This window comes from Myotis daubentonii, chromosome 14, assembly GCF_963259705.1.
Source record: "Myotis daubentonii chromosome 14, mMyoDau2.1, whole genome shotgun sequence".
In the NCBI taxonomy this organism is placed as follows: domain Eukaryota; kingdom Metazoa; phylum Chordata; class Mammalia; order Chiroptera; family Vespertilionidae; genus Myotis; species Myotis daubentonii.
This window is the reverse complement of record NC_081853.1, coordinates 29,627,865-29,643,125: the sequence shown is the minus strand read 5'-3', so window position 1 is coordinate 29,643,125 and position 15,261 is coordinate 29,627,865. Positions and strand designations below refer to the sequence as shown.

The following is a 15,261-nucleotide window of genomic DNA, read 5'->3' as shown; positions in this document are numbered from 1 at the left end:
CGTGGAGAAAATGGCATCAACTTCTATTTATTTTCATTATTTGACGAGTAAGACTGGACTCTTTATGGTTTGTCCAGTTTTACTCCTTATGGGATGCCTATGTATGCCCTCTCTTCAATTGCCATTGGGGATTTTCTTTTTCTTTTTTTTTTTTAATATATTTTATTGATTTTTTACAGAGAGGAAGGGAGAGAGATAGAGAGTCAGAAACATCGATGAGAGAGAAACATCGATTAGCTGCCTCCTGCACATCTCCTACTGGGGATGTGCCCGCAACCCAGGTACATGCCCTTGACCGGAATCGAACCTGGGACCTTTCAGTCCGCAGGCCGACGCTCTATCCACTGCGCCAAACCGGTTTCGGTGATTTTCTTTTTCTTATTTATTAGCTTTTACATATTAAGTTTACTGACCACTTATATCTTATATTTATCCCCAAATTTCCCAATGTAATTTCTCTCTTAATTTTATTTATAATTTATTTTTACACTATATATTTTTTATTTTAAATATTCAAAGCTCTCATTTTATCATTCATGGTTTTTGTCTTTGGTGTAATGCTAATGAGGTCTTTTCTCATATAAATATTTATATATAATGCCTTTATACCTTTTTCCCCCAGATGACTTTCTAGCCATTGTTCACACTCCATACCGTTATAGTGAAGATTAAATGTGTGAATTCTTGAAAGCTCTGGGAACAATCACTGGCACATAGTAGGTGCTGTATTATTAATGTAAACATTCATTCATTGGAGATTTATTCTGGAGTCAGATGTGAAATAGGTTTTAGCTTTGCGTTAAGCCAGTTGTCCCAACATTATTTATTCATAATACACCCTGTCCTCATCAAAAAGCTTGTGCTGGCCTCGCTGGCATGGCTCAGTGATTGAGCATCAACCTATGAACCAGAAGGTCATGGTTCGATTCCTGGTCAGAGCACATGCCCAGGTTGCAGGCTCAATCCCCAGTGTGGGGCCTGCAGGAGGCAGCCAGTCAATGATTCTCTCTCATCATTAATGTTTCTATCTCTCTCTCCCTCTCCCTTCCTCTTGGAAATCAATAAAAATATATATATTTTTAAAAGCTTGTGCTGGAATGAGCCGAGCTCTGAGCTGGGGGAGAGGCTACTCCAAACTCCCTGCTCACTTTTCCCGGTGCCAAGTTCAAGAGCTTTGCCCCAACAGGTTTCCTAAGGATGGGGTGCAGAACCACCTGCTGTCTCCATTCCCAGCCCAGGTGCAGTGCCTCAGCCTCAGTCTTTCTACAAATCCTTCACTTTGACCTCTGGAGGCAGCGAGATTCCCGTTTTCTCTAACATCCCTCCTCTCTCCCCCCTCCAGCCCACTGAATCTTCTCGGCCAAGGTCCCCAACTGCCCCCCAACCTAGTCAGCATCACCAGGTAGAGCCCTTTGTTTTGCACCGGACAGTAGTGAGGGGGTGAGGGGTTCTCTATCCACTGGGGGTCACCCAGCCAGGCTATCTGGCCATTGCTGGTTCCTGGGTCCAATAAGGGCCAGATTTTCATGGTCTGAAGCGCAAAAATGTTCACTGCTCTTCCTTCTTCTTCTTCGCCTCTGTGAGGAAGTTTTTCAGAAGCGACCCGTCTTCTCTGAGGGCCATGCTATCAAAGGTTAGGGAGGAGATGGAGCTATTGACAGAGGTGCCTCTCTTTGTGTGGCTAAGCGCTGAAGGTCACTTTCTGAGGGCCCCTCCGTGCTGGCCCAGCCTATCTGGCACTACGCACAGAGCATTCGTGCCAGTGGCGCCCCCTGGCCCGCACAGCTGCCAAGACACGTGCCAGAGTTTTCCTCAAGTCACTTCTCATTGAGTCTGAGGAGGAGCGAAACGCCCCTCAGGTGAGCGAACTGAGCTTCGCAGAAGTTAAGTACAGTGGGGCCTTGACTTACGAGTGTCCCGACTAACGAGTTTTTTGAGATACCAGCTGTCTCTCGGCTGATTTTTTGCATTGAGTTGACAGAGTAATTTGAGTTAACGAGCTCCTTAACGAGCTCGGTCTCCGAAGGAATTAAACTCGTAAGTCAAGGCCCCGCTGTAACTCCCCCAGGTCTCACAGGCCTGAGGGGCACAGCGGGGACTCTGCCAGAGCTCCCACCTGAAAAACAGGGCTTGTGCGAGCACTTACCTCTGTGTTGGTTGTGAGGATTCAATGAGCTGATGCATTCAAAGAGCTTAGGAATACTGCCGGTCAGACACACAGAAAGTTCTCAATGCCGGGGAGTTGCCGTTTCAGCATTATGACTGCGGTAGCTGCAGCTGGTATTGTCATCCCCATTTGAGGTTCCCCGCCCTGCAGCCGGCTGGGCGGGCGCCTGGGAAGTGCGACTCGTGTCATTTTGTCCACCAGGTGGCAGCACTGCAGAGCCAGCGGGTCCATTTCCAGCCTCTCAGTGTGGTTCCCAGGGAAGCCCTGCGCTCCCAGAGGCCCGGGGAGGTCAAAGGCCAGACCCTTCTGCTCCCTGCCCCAGCTCCACCTCCACCCGCTGGGGCAGTGGTTCTCAACCTTCCGCCCCTTTAAATACAGCTCCTCATGTTGTGACCCAACCATAAAATTATTTTCGTTGCTACTTCCTAACTGTAATGTTGCTACTGTTATGAATCGTCATGTAAATATCTGATATGCAGGATGGCCTTAGGCGACCCCTGTGAAAGGGTCATTCCACCGCCAAAGGGGTCGCGACCCACAGGTTGAGAACCGCTTCTCTGGGGCTTCCTGCCCTCCAGGTCTGCTTGTACCCAGGTAAACGTGCACCCTGGGGACTCAGGGTCTGGACCGCAGCACGTTCACAGTATAGGCTGTCAGTGGTTCACGCAGGGGCAGGCCTTCTCAGAAACGGTGTGATGAAGCCCTCTGGGTCTCAGCTCCCCCGCGGGCCAGGCTGGCTCCTTGTGGACAGTCCAAACCCTCACTGCGGATCTCAATTGTCTTCTGGGGCTGGATGGCTCCATCTGCTTCAAGCTTCCCAGGTCAATACAAGGAGACGTGGGCCTCAGGAAGGAGTTTCAGACAGGCGCCACACACATTCATCCTCCCACCCTGCGACCACCTGGGGAGACCCCAGTCCCGGCCCCCTGGCCTGTTCGCTGGGCAGCCAGCATTTCACAGCACGCTGTGGGAGGGCCTCAGTCACAGATGGAGCCTATTAACAGGCAGATTCCAAAGCCCCACTTTGGCCAGTGGCTCTCCAGGTGAGGTCCCAGGACCACGGCTACACATCACCTGGGAACTCGTAAAAAATGCAAATTCTGCCCAATCAGAAACTGGGGCGGGGGCAGCAATCTGTGGCTAACAAGCCCTCCGGGCGGGCGCCTGGGCGGCATTGAGCTTTGAGGCACACTGGCCTGCACTCCCCCCTCGTCTGTGGCTGCAGGAACCTGCTCCACAGACACCGCCAAATCGCTCTCGCCAGAGGTCCGGTAGGTCTAATTCATCATTTCTACGGGGCCAAGTGTTGTGTCAATAGTGCGGTTAGTGGGCTGTGTGGTATGCCACCAGGCATGGTTGTGATGGGTGTTTTCCCATATGAAGGTGCTCAAAGCTATTGCGGTTTTAGTTTTTATCTTGATGAAAATGTGTAATGTTTTCATTACAGTTGCTTAGCAAACAGAACTCTGACTTGTGACAGGGGACTTCACAGATGATCAGATTTCATGGTCTATCTTGTTTCCGACAGTTTTACAATTTTCCTCCCCGAGGCAAGGGGAGGTGGCCCTGAGGCATTGATGCGTTACCGTGTGAAGGGGAGGAGATGCAGGCTCAGGCCCTGCACACCCCCCCCCCCCCCATAATGTTAATGAGAGCCCCTGGCCCTGGGAGGGACCAGGCTTGGGATGGGGCAGCGTGGTTCCTGGAGGAGCGAGAGGTGCCAGCCCCACACACAAGCTCCCAATCTCCAGTAGATGATAGACGTTTGACAGGAAGTGTGACCCGTTCATTCCTTTCCCTGCCCGTCACCTCCCAGAGAGGAACTTCATAGAACTCAGCATTGCCATCCAGATCACCGGACACGTGCAGTGAGAGAGGAAAGATGGACGCGTTTCCTCTGAAAATGGAGCTGGTAGCATCATGTAAACAAGGCTCTCTCAGTGATGCTGGAAGCTGTCAGAACGTAGATTTTTTTTTCTAATTACAAATAAACATGTATGTTTCTCAGAAACCCTCAACCCACTTCTTATGATTCTATGGAGAGAGGTGTAGTGAGTCGAATAGTGGCCCCCCCCCCCCAAAATAACCCCCAGTCCTAACCCCCAGAACCTATGAATGCGACTTTATTTGGAATTAGGATCTTTGGAAATATGATTCAGTTAAAGATCTCATGATAAAGTTCTCATGAGCTTTAGAGTGGGTCCTGAATCCATTGTCTGGTGCTCTTAGACTGTAGGCTAACAAGAATGTGCGTTAGGTTCATGGCACAGATTCAGATCGCTAGCCCCCTAAAAATGTCTCATTTTCCCCATCAGAGACACCGATCATTGGCTTTAGCTTTTTCTTCTTTCTAACATAAGCATTTAAAGCTAGACTTTTCCTTTCAGCATTGCTTTAGCTGCATCTCACAAAATGTGATGTGTTGTATTTTATCATTAGAAAAATATTTTCCATTTTTTCTTGTGGTTTTTTTTTTTTCTTTGACCCATGGAGTAGATAGAAGTGTTTTAATTTCCAAATATTTCAGGTTTTTCTAGTTATCTTATTATTGAGCTCTAATTCAATATCACTGTGGTAGGAGGATTTACTCTGTGTAATTTCAATCCTTTTACTTTAATGGCTTAGCATATGGGGCACCATGTACACTTGAAAAGTAGAGTTGGCCATTTGTGGTACAGTCCTGTAAGTGTCATTTAAGTCAGTGTGATGGTGTCATTCAGATTTTCTAAATCTTTGCTGATTTTATGTCCAGGTCTACCTATACTGAGGAAGAAGTGTTAAAACCCCCAATTAGGATGGAAGAATTGTTGGCCCTCCCTTTGCTTGATTTTTTTAATGGTAGAAGGAGGAAAAGGAAACAGCAGATGGAACGACGAGCAGACAGCAGAGTTAAACCCCAGTATGCCACTTGCTACCTTAAATACAAGAGGATTAAACATGACAATTAAAGACAGAAATGGTCTGACTAGTTTTTAAAAATACCCAACTTTATGCATACGAGACACTTTAATATAAGAACACAGATGAGTTGAAAATAAAAGGATGGAAAGAGATATTGTCATACACACAGTAAGCACCAAAAAGCTGGAGTGATTATATTCAGATCTGGCAAAATAGACGTCAAGACAAGGAGAACTATCAGAGATAAGCAGTGACATTTTATATAAATGGTGAATTTAGTAGGGAAACATGCTATAAATGTGTATGCGCCCAATTTCTGCTTTAAAACACACGAAGCAATATTTGACAGAACTAAAAGAAGACAGACAAATCAAACCCTGTTCTTAGTAAGTTGTGGAATAGCTAGTCCAAAAAATGTGAAACGATGTGGAAATTCTGAACAATACTATCAATCTTCTTGATCTAAATGGCACATAAAATATCATACCCAACAACTACAGAATACACCATTTTTAAAATTTTTTCTTGATTGTTGACAGTATTACAGTTGTCTCCCATTTTCTCCCCTTTACCTCCCTCCACCCAACCCCCACCTCACCCCAGGCCTTCCCCATACTATTGTCTGTGTCCATGGGTTATGCACATACGCATATATGTTTTTGGGTAATCTCTTCCTATTCCTCCCCATCCCCCACCCCCACTGAGATCTGTTATTCTGTTCCATGCATCCATACTTCTGGCCCTATTTTGTCATTTTATTTTGTTCATTAGATTGACATGTAAGTGAGATCATGTGATACTTGTCTTTCTCTAACTGGCTTACTTCACTTAGCATAATAGTCTCCAGGTCCATCCATGCTGTTTCAAAGGGTGAGAGAGCCTTCTTTTTTTTAACAGCTGCATAGTATTCCATTGTGAAAGGCACCACAGCGTTTTTATCCACTCATCTACTGATGAGCACTTGGGCTGTTTCCAGATCTCAGCTAATGTAATAATGTTGCTATGAGCACATGGTGCGGATATCCTTTCTGATTGGTGTTTTGGGATTCTTGGGATATATTCCTAGAAGTGGGATTGCTGGGTCAAATGGGAGTTCCATTTTTAATTTTTTGAGGAACGGCCATACTGTTTTCCACAGTGGCTGCACAGTCCGCATTCCCACCAGCAATACACTAGCGTTCTCTTTTTTCCACATCCTTACCAGCGTCTGTTGTTTGTTGGTTTATTGACATAGCCATTCTGGCAGGCGTGAAGTGATACTTCATTGTTGTTTTCTTTATTTTATTTTTGTAATCCTCACCCAAGGATATTTTTCCATTGATTTTTAGATGATAGAGTGGAAGAGAGAGGGAAAGACAGAGAAAAATATCCATGTGAGAAAAACACATTGATTGTTGCCTCCTGCATGAGCCCCGACCTGGGTCCGCTCTGGGGAGGAGCCTGCAACTGAGATACATGCCCTTGACTGGAATCGAACCCCAACCCTTCAATCTGCAGGCAAACGCTCTATCCACTGAGCAAAATGGCTAGACCAGCCGTGGGCAAACTACGGCCCGCGGGCCAGATCTGGCCCGTTTGAAATGAATAAAACTAAAAAAAAAAAAAAAAAAAAAAAAAGACCGTACCCTTTTATGTAATGATGTTTACTTTGAATTTATATTAGTTCACACAAACACTCCATCCATGCTTTTGTTCCGGCCCTCCGGTCCAGTTTAAGAACCCATTGTGGCCCTCGAGTCAAAAAGTTTGCCCACCCCTGGGCTAGACCCTTATTGTAGTTTTAATTTGCATTTCTCTGATGGTTAGTGATGTTGCGCATTTTTTTATATGTCCACTAGTAGCCCTGCGCACTAATCCCTGCTCAGTAGCTTGCTGCTGCCCCACCCCCCCTCATAGCTTGCTGCCCTGCCCACTCCTGTAGCTCTCCCCTGCCTGCTTGTAGCTTGCTGCCCCACCCTCCTGCTGATCCATGATCCGGTCATTACGTGTCATGGCGTAATGACCATTTGCATATTACATCTTTATTATATAGGATATTATATAGGATTGGCCATCAGTCATGTGTCCTCTTTGGAGAAGTGTTTATTCAGGTCCTTTGCCCATTTTTAAATTGGATTGTTTGTCTTCCTGGTGTTGAGTTGTATGAGTTCTTTATATATTTTGGAAATTAACTTTTTATCAGTTAATAAGGGTGTTGTGGTCACAGGAGGGTCTCTGAGCTCGGCCAGGTGGGCTGGGGGCTAGGTCTAAGCTTTATAGATGCTAGAAAAGGGGATGCAGGGTTCTCGGGGCCACTTGGAAGGCTCAGACACAAGCTCAGGTCCGCGCTGGGCCGGGAGGCCCTGGAATGCCCAACCAAGAGTCTACACTAGAGTGGATAGATGGGGTGTAGGAGACAGCCATTAGGTGATGTTTATCTATGACAAGACATTTGTCCACGTGTCTCGGTGAGTCATATACTGCCCGGGGCAGCACCTGGTCCACCCAGGGTTTTCTAATCGGCTGTTGCAACTGCACCCGCCTCTGACGCCTGCGCGGGGTGTTGATGTTGGAGGGAGCCCTTGCCAAAAAAAAAAAAAGGATCATTTTTACACCCAGGCCAACTCCCGACCCCGCCCCCTCCGCCTGGACCCGCCCCTGGAGGCGGAGCCATCCTCGGCGGCGGGCTGGGAGCCGATAGGCGCTGCCCGGCGCGCACTCCCAGGCCCGCGCGAGTGCCGCTGCCGGGAACCGCGAGCTCCGAGCGCCCAGACGGCGCCGGCCAGTCCCGCAGGGCAGGTGAGGCTTGGCAGTCCGGTTCCTGCGCTTGGAGGACAGATGTGTCCGGGCGTCGGCGCTCACGGACCCGAGACCAAGTGAAGCTTTCGGAAAAGGCAAGACGGCGGCCGGGAGATGTCCGCGGAGAACCCCTGCGCCTCCGGCGCGCCCGATGCTCCCTGCGCCCCCGGTGCGCCCGATGCTCCCTGTGCCCCCGATGCTCCCTGTGCCCAGGGACCGCCGCGCGCGCCCGGCCCGGAGCCACGCCTGGCCCGCCAGCTGCTGCCCGAGCTCTACAGCTTCCTGGCGCGCGTGCTGTTCTACCTGGCGCCCGTCTACCTGGCCGGCTACCTGGGGCTCAGCATCACCTGGCTGCTGCTCGGCGCGCTGCTGTGGCTGTGGTGGCGCAGGAACCGCCGCGGGAAGCTCGGGCGCCTGGCGGCCGCCTTCGAGTTCCTCGACAACGAGCGCCAGTTCATCAGCCGCGAGCTGCTGGGCCAGCACCTGCCGGCCTGGGTGAGCCGACCTGGCGGGCAGGGGTCAGGGTGGGGTGGAGGCCCCTGGAGGTTCGGAAGGAGCCTGCGGGGCGCCGGGGAGCCGGGACGCGGGGACCCGAGGGAGGGCAGGAGCCAGGTGGCCCCGCACGCCTGGTCCCCCACGGGCCCGACTCAGGTACCCTGGGGGCGGGACCGTGCCCCTCGCCCTCCTCATGCTCATCCCCACCTCTGTTTCGGCTGCGCTGGGAGAGGGACCTGGATTTCATGTAGGGCCCAGAGCCTGGGAGAGAAGTCACGGGCGGGCCACACCCAGGAGGAAAACAAGGGCGTCCGCGCCTCCGCAGTTACTCAGGAGGGAACCAGCCCGCCTGTTGAGTCAAAGAGGGAACGCGGGGCGCTGCGCTGATGGGCAAATGCAGGGACAGAAACTGCGGACTAGTTGCCTTCGGCTGAGGTCGGGACCGAGCGGGAGGCAGGGCCAGAGATGGCTGTGCGGGGAGGGGGCGGAGAGGGGCGGGGGAGAGGCTGGCGGGGCTGGGTCAGGCCTCCTCCTCCCTCTGCCTGGCAGGGAGGCTTCTGATTGGGGTAGTTGGCGCCCATTCCTGGGATTAGGAATCCGGGATGAGAAGCAGGTCTACGTGAACTCCTGTGAAGAGTATGCAAATAGTGTAAATGTGAACCCCTGTGAAGAGTATGCAAATAGTGTAAATGTGAACCCCTGTGAAGAGTATGCAAATAGTGTAAATGTGAACCCCTGTGAAGAGTATGCAAATGGTGTAAATGTGAACTCCTGTGAAGAGTATGCAAATGGTGTAAATGTGAACCCCTGTGAAGAGTATGCAAATGGTGTAAATGTGAACCCCTGTGAAGAGTATGCAAATAGTGTAAATGTGAACCCCTGTGAAGAGTATGCAAATGGTGTAAATGTGAACTCCTGTGAAGAGTATGCAAATAGTGTAAATGTGAACCCCTGTGAAGAGTATGCAAATAGTGTAAATGTGAACCCCTGTGAAGAGTATGCAAATGGTGTAAATGTGAACTCCTGTGAAGAGTATGCAAATAGTGTAAATGTGAACCCCTGTGAAGAGTATGCAAATAGTGTAAATGTGAACCCCTGTGAAGAGTATGCAAATAGTGTAAATGTGAACCCCTGTGAAGAGTATGCAAATAGTGTAAATGTGAACCCCTGTGAAGAGTATGCAAATAGTGTAAATGTGAACCCCTGTGAAGAGTATGCAAATGGTGTAAATGTGAACCCCTGTGAAGAGTATGCAAATGGTGTAAATGTGAACCCCTGTGAAGAGTATGCAAATGGTGTAAATGTGAACTCCTGTGAAGAGTATGCAAATGGTGTAAATGTGAACCCCTGTGAAGAGTATGCAAATAGTGTAAATGTGAACCCCTGTGAAGAGTATGCAAATGGTGTAAATGTGAACCCCTGTGAAGAGTATGCAAATAGTGTAAATGTGAACCCCTGTGAAGAGTATGCAAATGGTGTAAATGTGAACTCCTGTGAAGAGTATGCAAATGGTGTAAATGTGAACCCCTGTGAAGAGTATGCAAATGGTGTAAATGTGAACTCCTGTGAAGAGTATGCAAATAGTGTAAATGTGAACTCCTGTGAAGAGTATGCAAATGGTGTAAATGTGAACTCCTGTGAAGAGTATGCAAATGGTGTAAATGTGAACCCCTGTGAAGAGTATGCAAATAGTGTAAATGTGAACTCCTGTGAAGAGTATGCAAATGGTGTAAATGTGAACTCCTGTGAAGAGTATGCAAATGGTGTAAATGTGAACCCCTGTGAAGAGTATGCAAATAGTGTAAATGTGAACCCCTGTGAAGAGTATGCAAATAGTGTAAATGTGAACCCCTGTGAAGAGTATGCAAATAGTGTAAATGTGAACTCCTGTGAAGAGTATGCAAATGGTGTAAATGTGAACTCCTGTGAAGAGTATGCAAATAGTGTAAATGTGAACCCCTGTGAAGAGTATGCAAATGGTGTAAATGTGAACCCCTGTGAAGAGTATGCAAATGGTGTAAATGTGAACTCCTGTGAAGAGTATGCAAATGGTGTAAATGTGAACCCCTGTGAAGAGTATGCAAATAGTGTAAATGTGAACTCCTGTGAAGAGTATGCAAATGGTGTAAATGTGAACCCCTGTGAAGAGTATGCAAATAGTGTAAATGTGAACTCCTGTGAAGAGTATGCAAATGGTGTAAATGTGAACCCCTGTGAAGAGTATGCAAATGGTGTAAATGTGAACCCCTGTGAAGAGTATGCAAATGGTGTAAATGTGAACTCCTGTGAAGAGTATGCAAATGGTGTAAATGTGAACCCCTGTGAAGAGTATGCAAATAGTGTAAATGTGAACTCCTGTGAAGAGTATGCAAATGGTGTAAATGTGAACTCCTGTGAAGAGTATGCAAATGGTGTAAATGTGAACCCCTGTGAAGAGTATGCAAATAGTGTAAATGTGAACCCCTGTGAAGAGTATGCAAATAGTGTAAATGTGAACCCCTGTGAAGAGTATGCAAATAGTGTAAATGTGAACTCCTGTGAAGAGTATGCAAATGGTGTAAATGTGAACTCCTGTGAAGAGTATGCAAATAGTGTAAATGTGAACCCCTGTGAAGAGTATGCAAATGGTGTAAATGTGAACCCCTGTGAAGAGTATGCAAATAGTGTAAATGTGAACCCCTGTGAAGAGTATGCAAATGGTGTAAATGTGAACCCCTGTGAAGAGTATGCAAATAGTGTAAATGTGAACCCCTGTGAAGAGTATGCAAATGGTGTAAATGTGAACCCCTGTGAAGAGTATGCAAATGGTGTAAATGTGAACTCCTGTGAAGAGTATGCAAATGGTGTAAATGTGAACTCCTGTGAAGAGTATGCAAATGGTGTAAATGTGAACTCCTGTGAAGAGTATGCAAATGGTGTAAATGTGAACTCCTGTGAAGAGTATGCAAATAGTGTAAATGTGAACCCCTGTGAAGAGTATGCAAATAGTGTAAATGTGAACTCCTGTGAAGAGTATGCAAATAGTGTAAATGTGGGCTTTCTGACCCGCCTGGGGAAGGTTTACTAGCTGGGGGGCGGGGCGAAATGTGGAAAACCTGGGAACTACTCCGTCGAATATTCTTCTCCCTCCTCAGGAGCCCCTGCTGTTTATGAAGACGGAGAGACAGGGCTCTGGGAACCGTGAGGGCAGCGTGCCCCTTGCCCACGGTGCTGGAGCACAGGTGTCTCTATCTTACCTGCTGCCGGCACTGTGCCGCCGCCTTGCCCATCTTGAGACCTGGTTTTCTCGCATGGAAGTGGGGCTGATTGATGGCTTAGGGCCCCGTTGATATCAAGACATATTTTCCAAATTAACACGGCAAACCCGTAGTTGGGGATTGAAGAAAAGCTGCGGTCTCCTCGGCCTTGGATGTGGCTGCCACCTGGTCCCGCAGAGGGGCACCCAGGGAGTGCAGTGCGTGCCCGCCCCCTGCTGCTCTCACCTCCTCTGACTTACACCCGCCCTGTGAGGGGTAGAGGCCAAGGCCAGGTGAGGCTGAGCAGACACCGTCCCTCTCCCCTGCCGGGACTTGGAGCTCAGTTCTCAATCCAGCAGCCTTTCCTGCCTGTGAGACGCCTCACCACCGGGCTCCGGGTGACCTCAGTCATTGTTCCCACCTGTGAAAACTTCCGCCAGCCCCCTGGGCCTGCCTGGTTCCCTTCCGTGGACGATTCAGCGCGAAGGGCTGCTTCTGCCTGAGAAGGGTTGTGAGTGTAGAACCTGTGGACCCCTTGTCTTGTGACTGTGGCCGGGGCACAGGGAGAGAGCAGGCGGGGGCTCCCCGGCTCAGCCCCTGGACAGGAGTGGCTGCCGTGTGGACGTGTGAGTGCTCCTCGCACACAGCTTTTAGGGCTGTTTTTGGAGAAATGGAGAGCTGCCTGGGTCAGCCCTCCCTGCCAGGCTGCGGACTAGGGGACAGCAGAGTGACAGGAGTGGGGTCCTTGGTGCTGCAGAGCTGGTGACAGCCAGCGCACCCTCATGCAGCTGCAGCCTGGAACGCGTTTCCGCAGCAGTTGTGTGAGCCGAGTGTCTGAAAGCTGCCTGTTCAGCCAGCAGTGAGGGCTCGTGGGGGCTGTCGTGTATTCTCAATCTCCCTGGCCTCCTGACCCTACCTTCCTAATGGGAAACTCGTTCCCAGGGGTCCCAGCAGCACATGAGCTGGGTGACCGCAGGGGGTGGAGCAGTAGGAGGGATGTGCAGAGTAGGGCTGTCCAGGCTCCCCCTGCGCCCGGCTCTGCTGGGCCCGGCCTGTAGGTTCAGGGACTCCAGCATCCACCTCCCTTCTGCTCCTCAGTGTCGCTCCTTCATGCTCTGGGCTCCTCAAGACCCACCTGGGGGAACCTTGGCTGCTGCTCTGCTACCCCCCAACCCCCACCTCCCTTGGCAGGGTCCTGGTGGGAGCCGGGCAGGCCGCACTCCTGGGTTCATGCAGCGGCCCCTCCACAGCTGCGAGCAATGATGTTCATTCATCCAGCCCTTGCCCAGAGCTCAGGTGGTTTGATACTTGTTTTGCTCCTTCCAGAGTGGGCCGGTGAGAGGAGGGAGGTGTTTGGGGGATGAGGGCCTGAGGCCAGGTGGAGAGAGGAAAAAACTGTCAGAAAACGTGGCAATTTGTCCGCCTGTGGTCTCGGGCCTGGCCAGACTAGCTCTTCTGCCAGCTGATAGCAACCAGTTGGCAGCCTTGTTAGGCGCAGTGCACCCTTGTGCACCTGCTGGGGTGGGGCGAGCTGATGTGATTGGTGGCGGTCTGGACTTGCAGTCTCTGCTCATTCATTGGGGGCCTTGCGGAGGTCCCGTCTTCTCTGGGTCCCCGATTTCTCTCTGGACATGATGAGGACTTAGGAGACTGCCATGATTAATCCGTCCCCAGTTGGCTTTTCTCTGGTGCCCCCTGCCCACAGGACCCTGTTCCCCAAACTTTCTGCCTACCCCCCCACCTAATCGGGTGCATCTGATGGAAGATGGCTGACAGGTGAGCCATTCCCCTAAAGTGGTGAGCATCCCAAGGCTCACGGTAGCATCCCTGGGATGCTGGTCCCCTGGGATGGTCCCTCGAAGCCCCGGTGCCAGCCGCCCAGGCGGACAACCAAGCTGAGTGCTTTTCTTTCCTGGGAGCTCGGCATTCCTCCTTCGGGTGGAGCCCCAGTTTTCCAGGGCCCAGGCTCTCACGGTCCCATCTGTCCTGCGCTGAGACTTTTGTTAATTAGGGGAAGAAAATGCGATGACAGCTCTGAGCTTAGGCCGGGCGCTCTCAGATTACATTACAAAGCTCACTTCTTGGAGCTCATGTGTGGAACCTGGTTTTGAACATCAGGACTGGCTGGAGGCCACTTGGAACTGGGGGACTTCCTACCCATGAGGCCCCCGCGGCCCGGCGAGGTCATTCATGTGGCTTGGAGTTAGGCCCGTCCTCAGGAAGCAGGAGGCAGGCAGGTTGGTTTAGCCATGCCCCAGAGTCTCTGCCCCATGTCTTCGCGATGCTTCATGGACTTCCCAGGCCCTGGGCCAGGATTGGGCAAGAGAGGAGCAGAATGTGGGCCTCCCTCCCTCCAAGCCCAGCACAGGGATCTAAGGCATCCTTTACTCAGTTGGCAAACATCTACTGAGGGTTTGCAGGATGCCAGGCTCGGTGCCCACAGCACGAGTGACACGAGGTCCCGCCCTGGAGGAAGCCCGGGCTAGAGGGGCGTCAGAGCCCCGAGAACAGCCTTTCCTGATACAGGGTGAGGAGTCGACAAGGCAGCTGTGCAAGGCCGCGGGGAGGGGCCCCAGCCCAGGCCGGAGTGGCCCAGGCAGCCTCCTTGGAGGAAGTGGCACTGAGGTGTTCCTGGCTGCTGTAGGGGTGGGAGTGGCTCCGCTGTTAGGGGGAAGGGCAGTGCCTAGAGCTCAGTGGAATCATGATGTTATGGGGGTTTTTTCTGCCTGCTCGCTCTTTCCTCCCCTTGCTTTTAGTGGCACAAATGATAATAACCCCTTGGTAAAAGAATTGGGGTCTAGCCAGAGCCGGTTTGGCTCAGTGGATAGAGCGTCGGCCTGCGGACTGAGAGGTCCTAGGTTCGATTCCGGTCAAGGGCATGTACCTGGGTTGCGGGCACATCCCCAGTGGGGGATGTGCAAGAGGCGGCTGATCAATGTTTCTCTCTCATGGATGTTTCTGACTTTCTATCTCTCTCCCTTCCTCTCTGTAAAAAATCAATAAAATATATTTAAAAAAAAAAAAAAAAAAAGAATTGGGGTCGGTAGGCTACTGGTAAGAATTTGTTCTCCCGGGAGTGACAGCTGTGACTTTGGAGCCCATGGGGCACAGGAGCCACCTTCTTCCAGGGCCTGAGCAGGTCCTCCAGCCTGGAGCCCCGCGCACGCATCTCCCACACTCTCCTCCTCCAGGATCAGAACCGCCTGGGAGCTTGTTAAACATGCAGGTTTCCAGGCCCTGCCCCAGTCCTGACGCAACATTTCTGGGGCTCTAACCAAGAACCCATGCTTCTCTGAGCTCTCCAGGAGGTGGTTTTATGCAGAAAAGTTTGAGAGCCACTGCCCGAGTCTAGCCCTTTGCATTGCCAGGGGCTGTGGGTGTCTCCCCGTCAGCATCGTGGGGAATTGGAGCAAAAGCTCAGTGACGTTGGGGCTCAGCCTGAGAGCGAGGCACCTGTCTTCTTCTGCCTTCCCTTCAGTGGCCTGGTGAGGGGAAGACACAAGACAGAGGCCCTGCCTGGGCCCCTTTGCCGCACCTCATTGTGGAGCGCCCCTCGTGGGCAGACTTTCTCAGGGCGCCTCACAGGCTTTGGGCCCACTGTCCGTGGCCGTCTTTGGGGGCACAGCTCCCTCAGCCAGTCAGCCGAGGCCAGGGAAACAAGTCAGCTGTGGTCCCTCCTCTGTG

General features: G+C 50.9%; 1 protein-coding gene across 9 annotated transcripts in view; it reads left to right on the top strand.

The window, feature by feature from the left end:
* The first annotated feature begins 7,826 nt into the window (after positions 1-7,826).
* Positions 7,827-15,261, top strand: part of ESYT3 (extended synaptotagmin 3) — a 47,546-nt gene continuing 40,111 nt past the window's right edge. For all 9 annotated transcript variants that reach the window (XR_009448536.1, XM_059663816.1, XM_059663818.1 and 6 more), the window contains exon 1: positions 7,827-8,341. Coding sequence is in view for 8 of the 9 variants with exons in the window: in XM_059663816.1 (XP_059519799.1) it covers positions 7,961-8,341 (381 nt within the window). In the remaining variant the exon portion in view is untranslated. The remainder of the gene's footprint in view (positions 8,342-15,261) is intronic.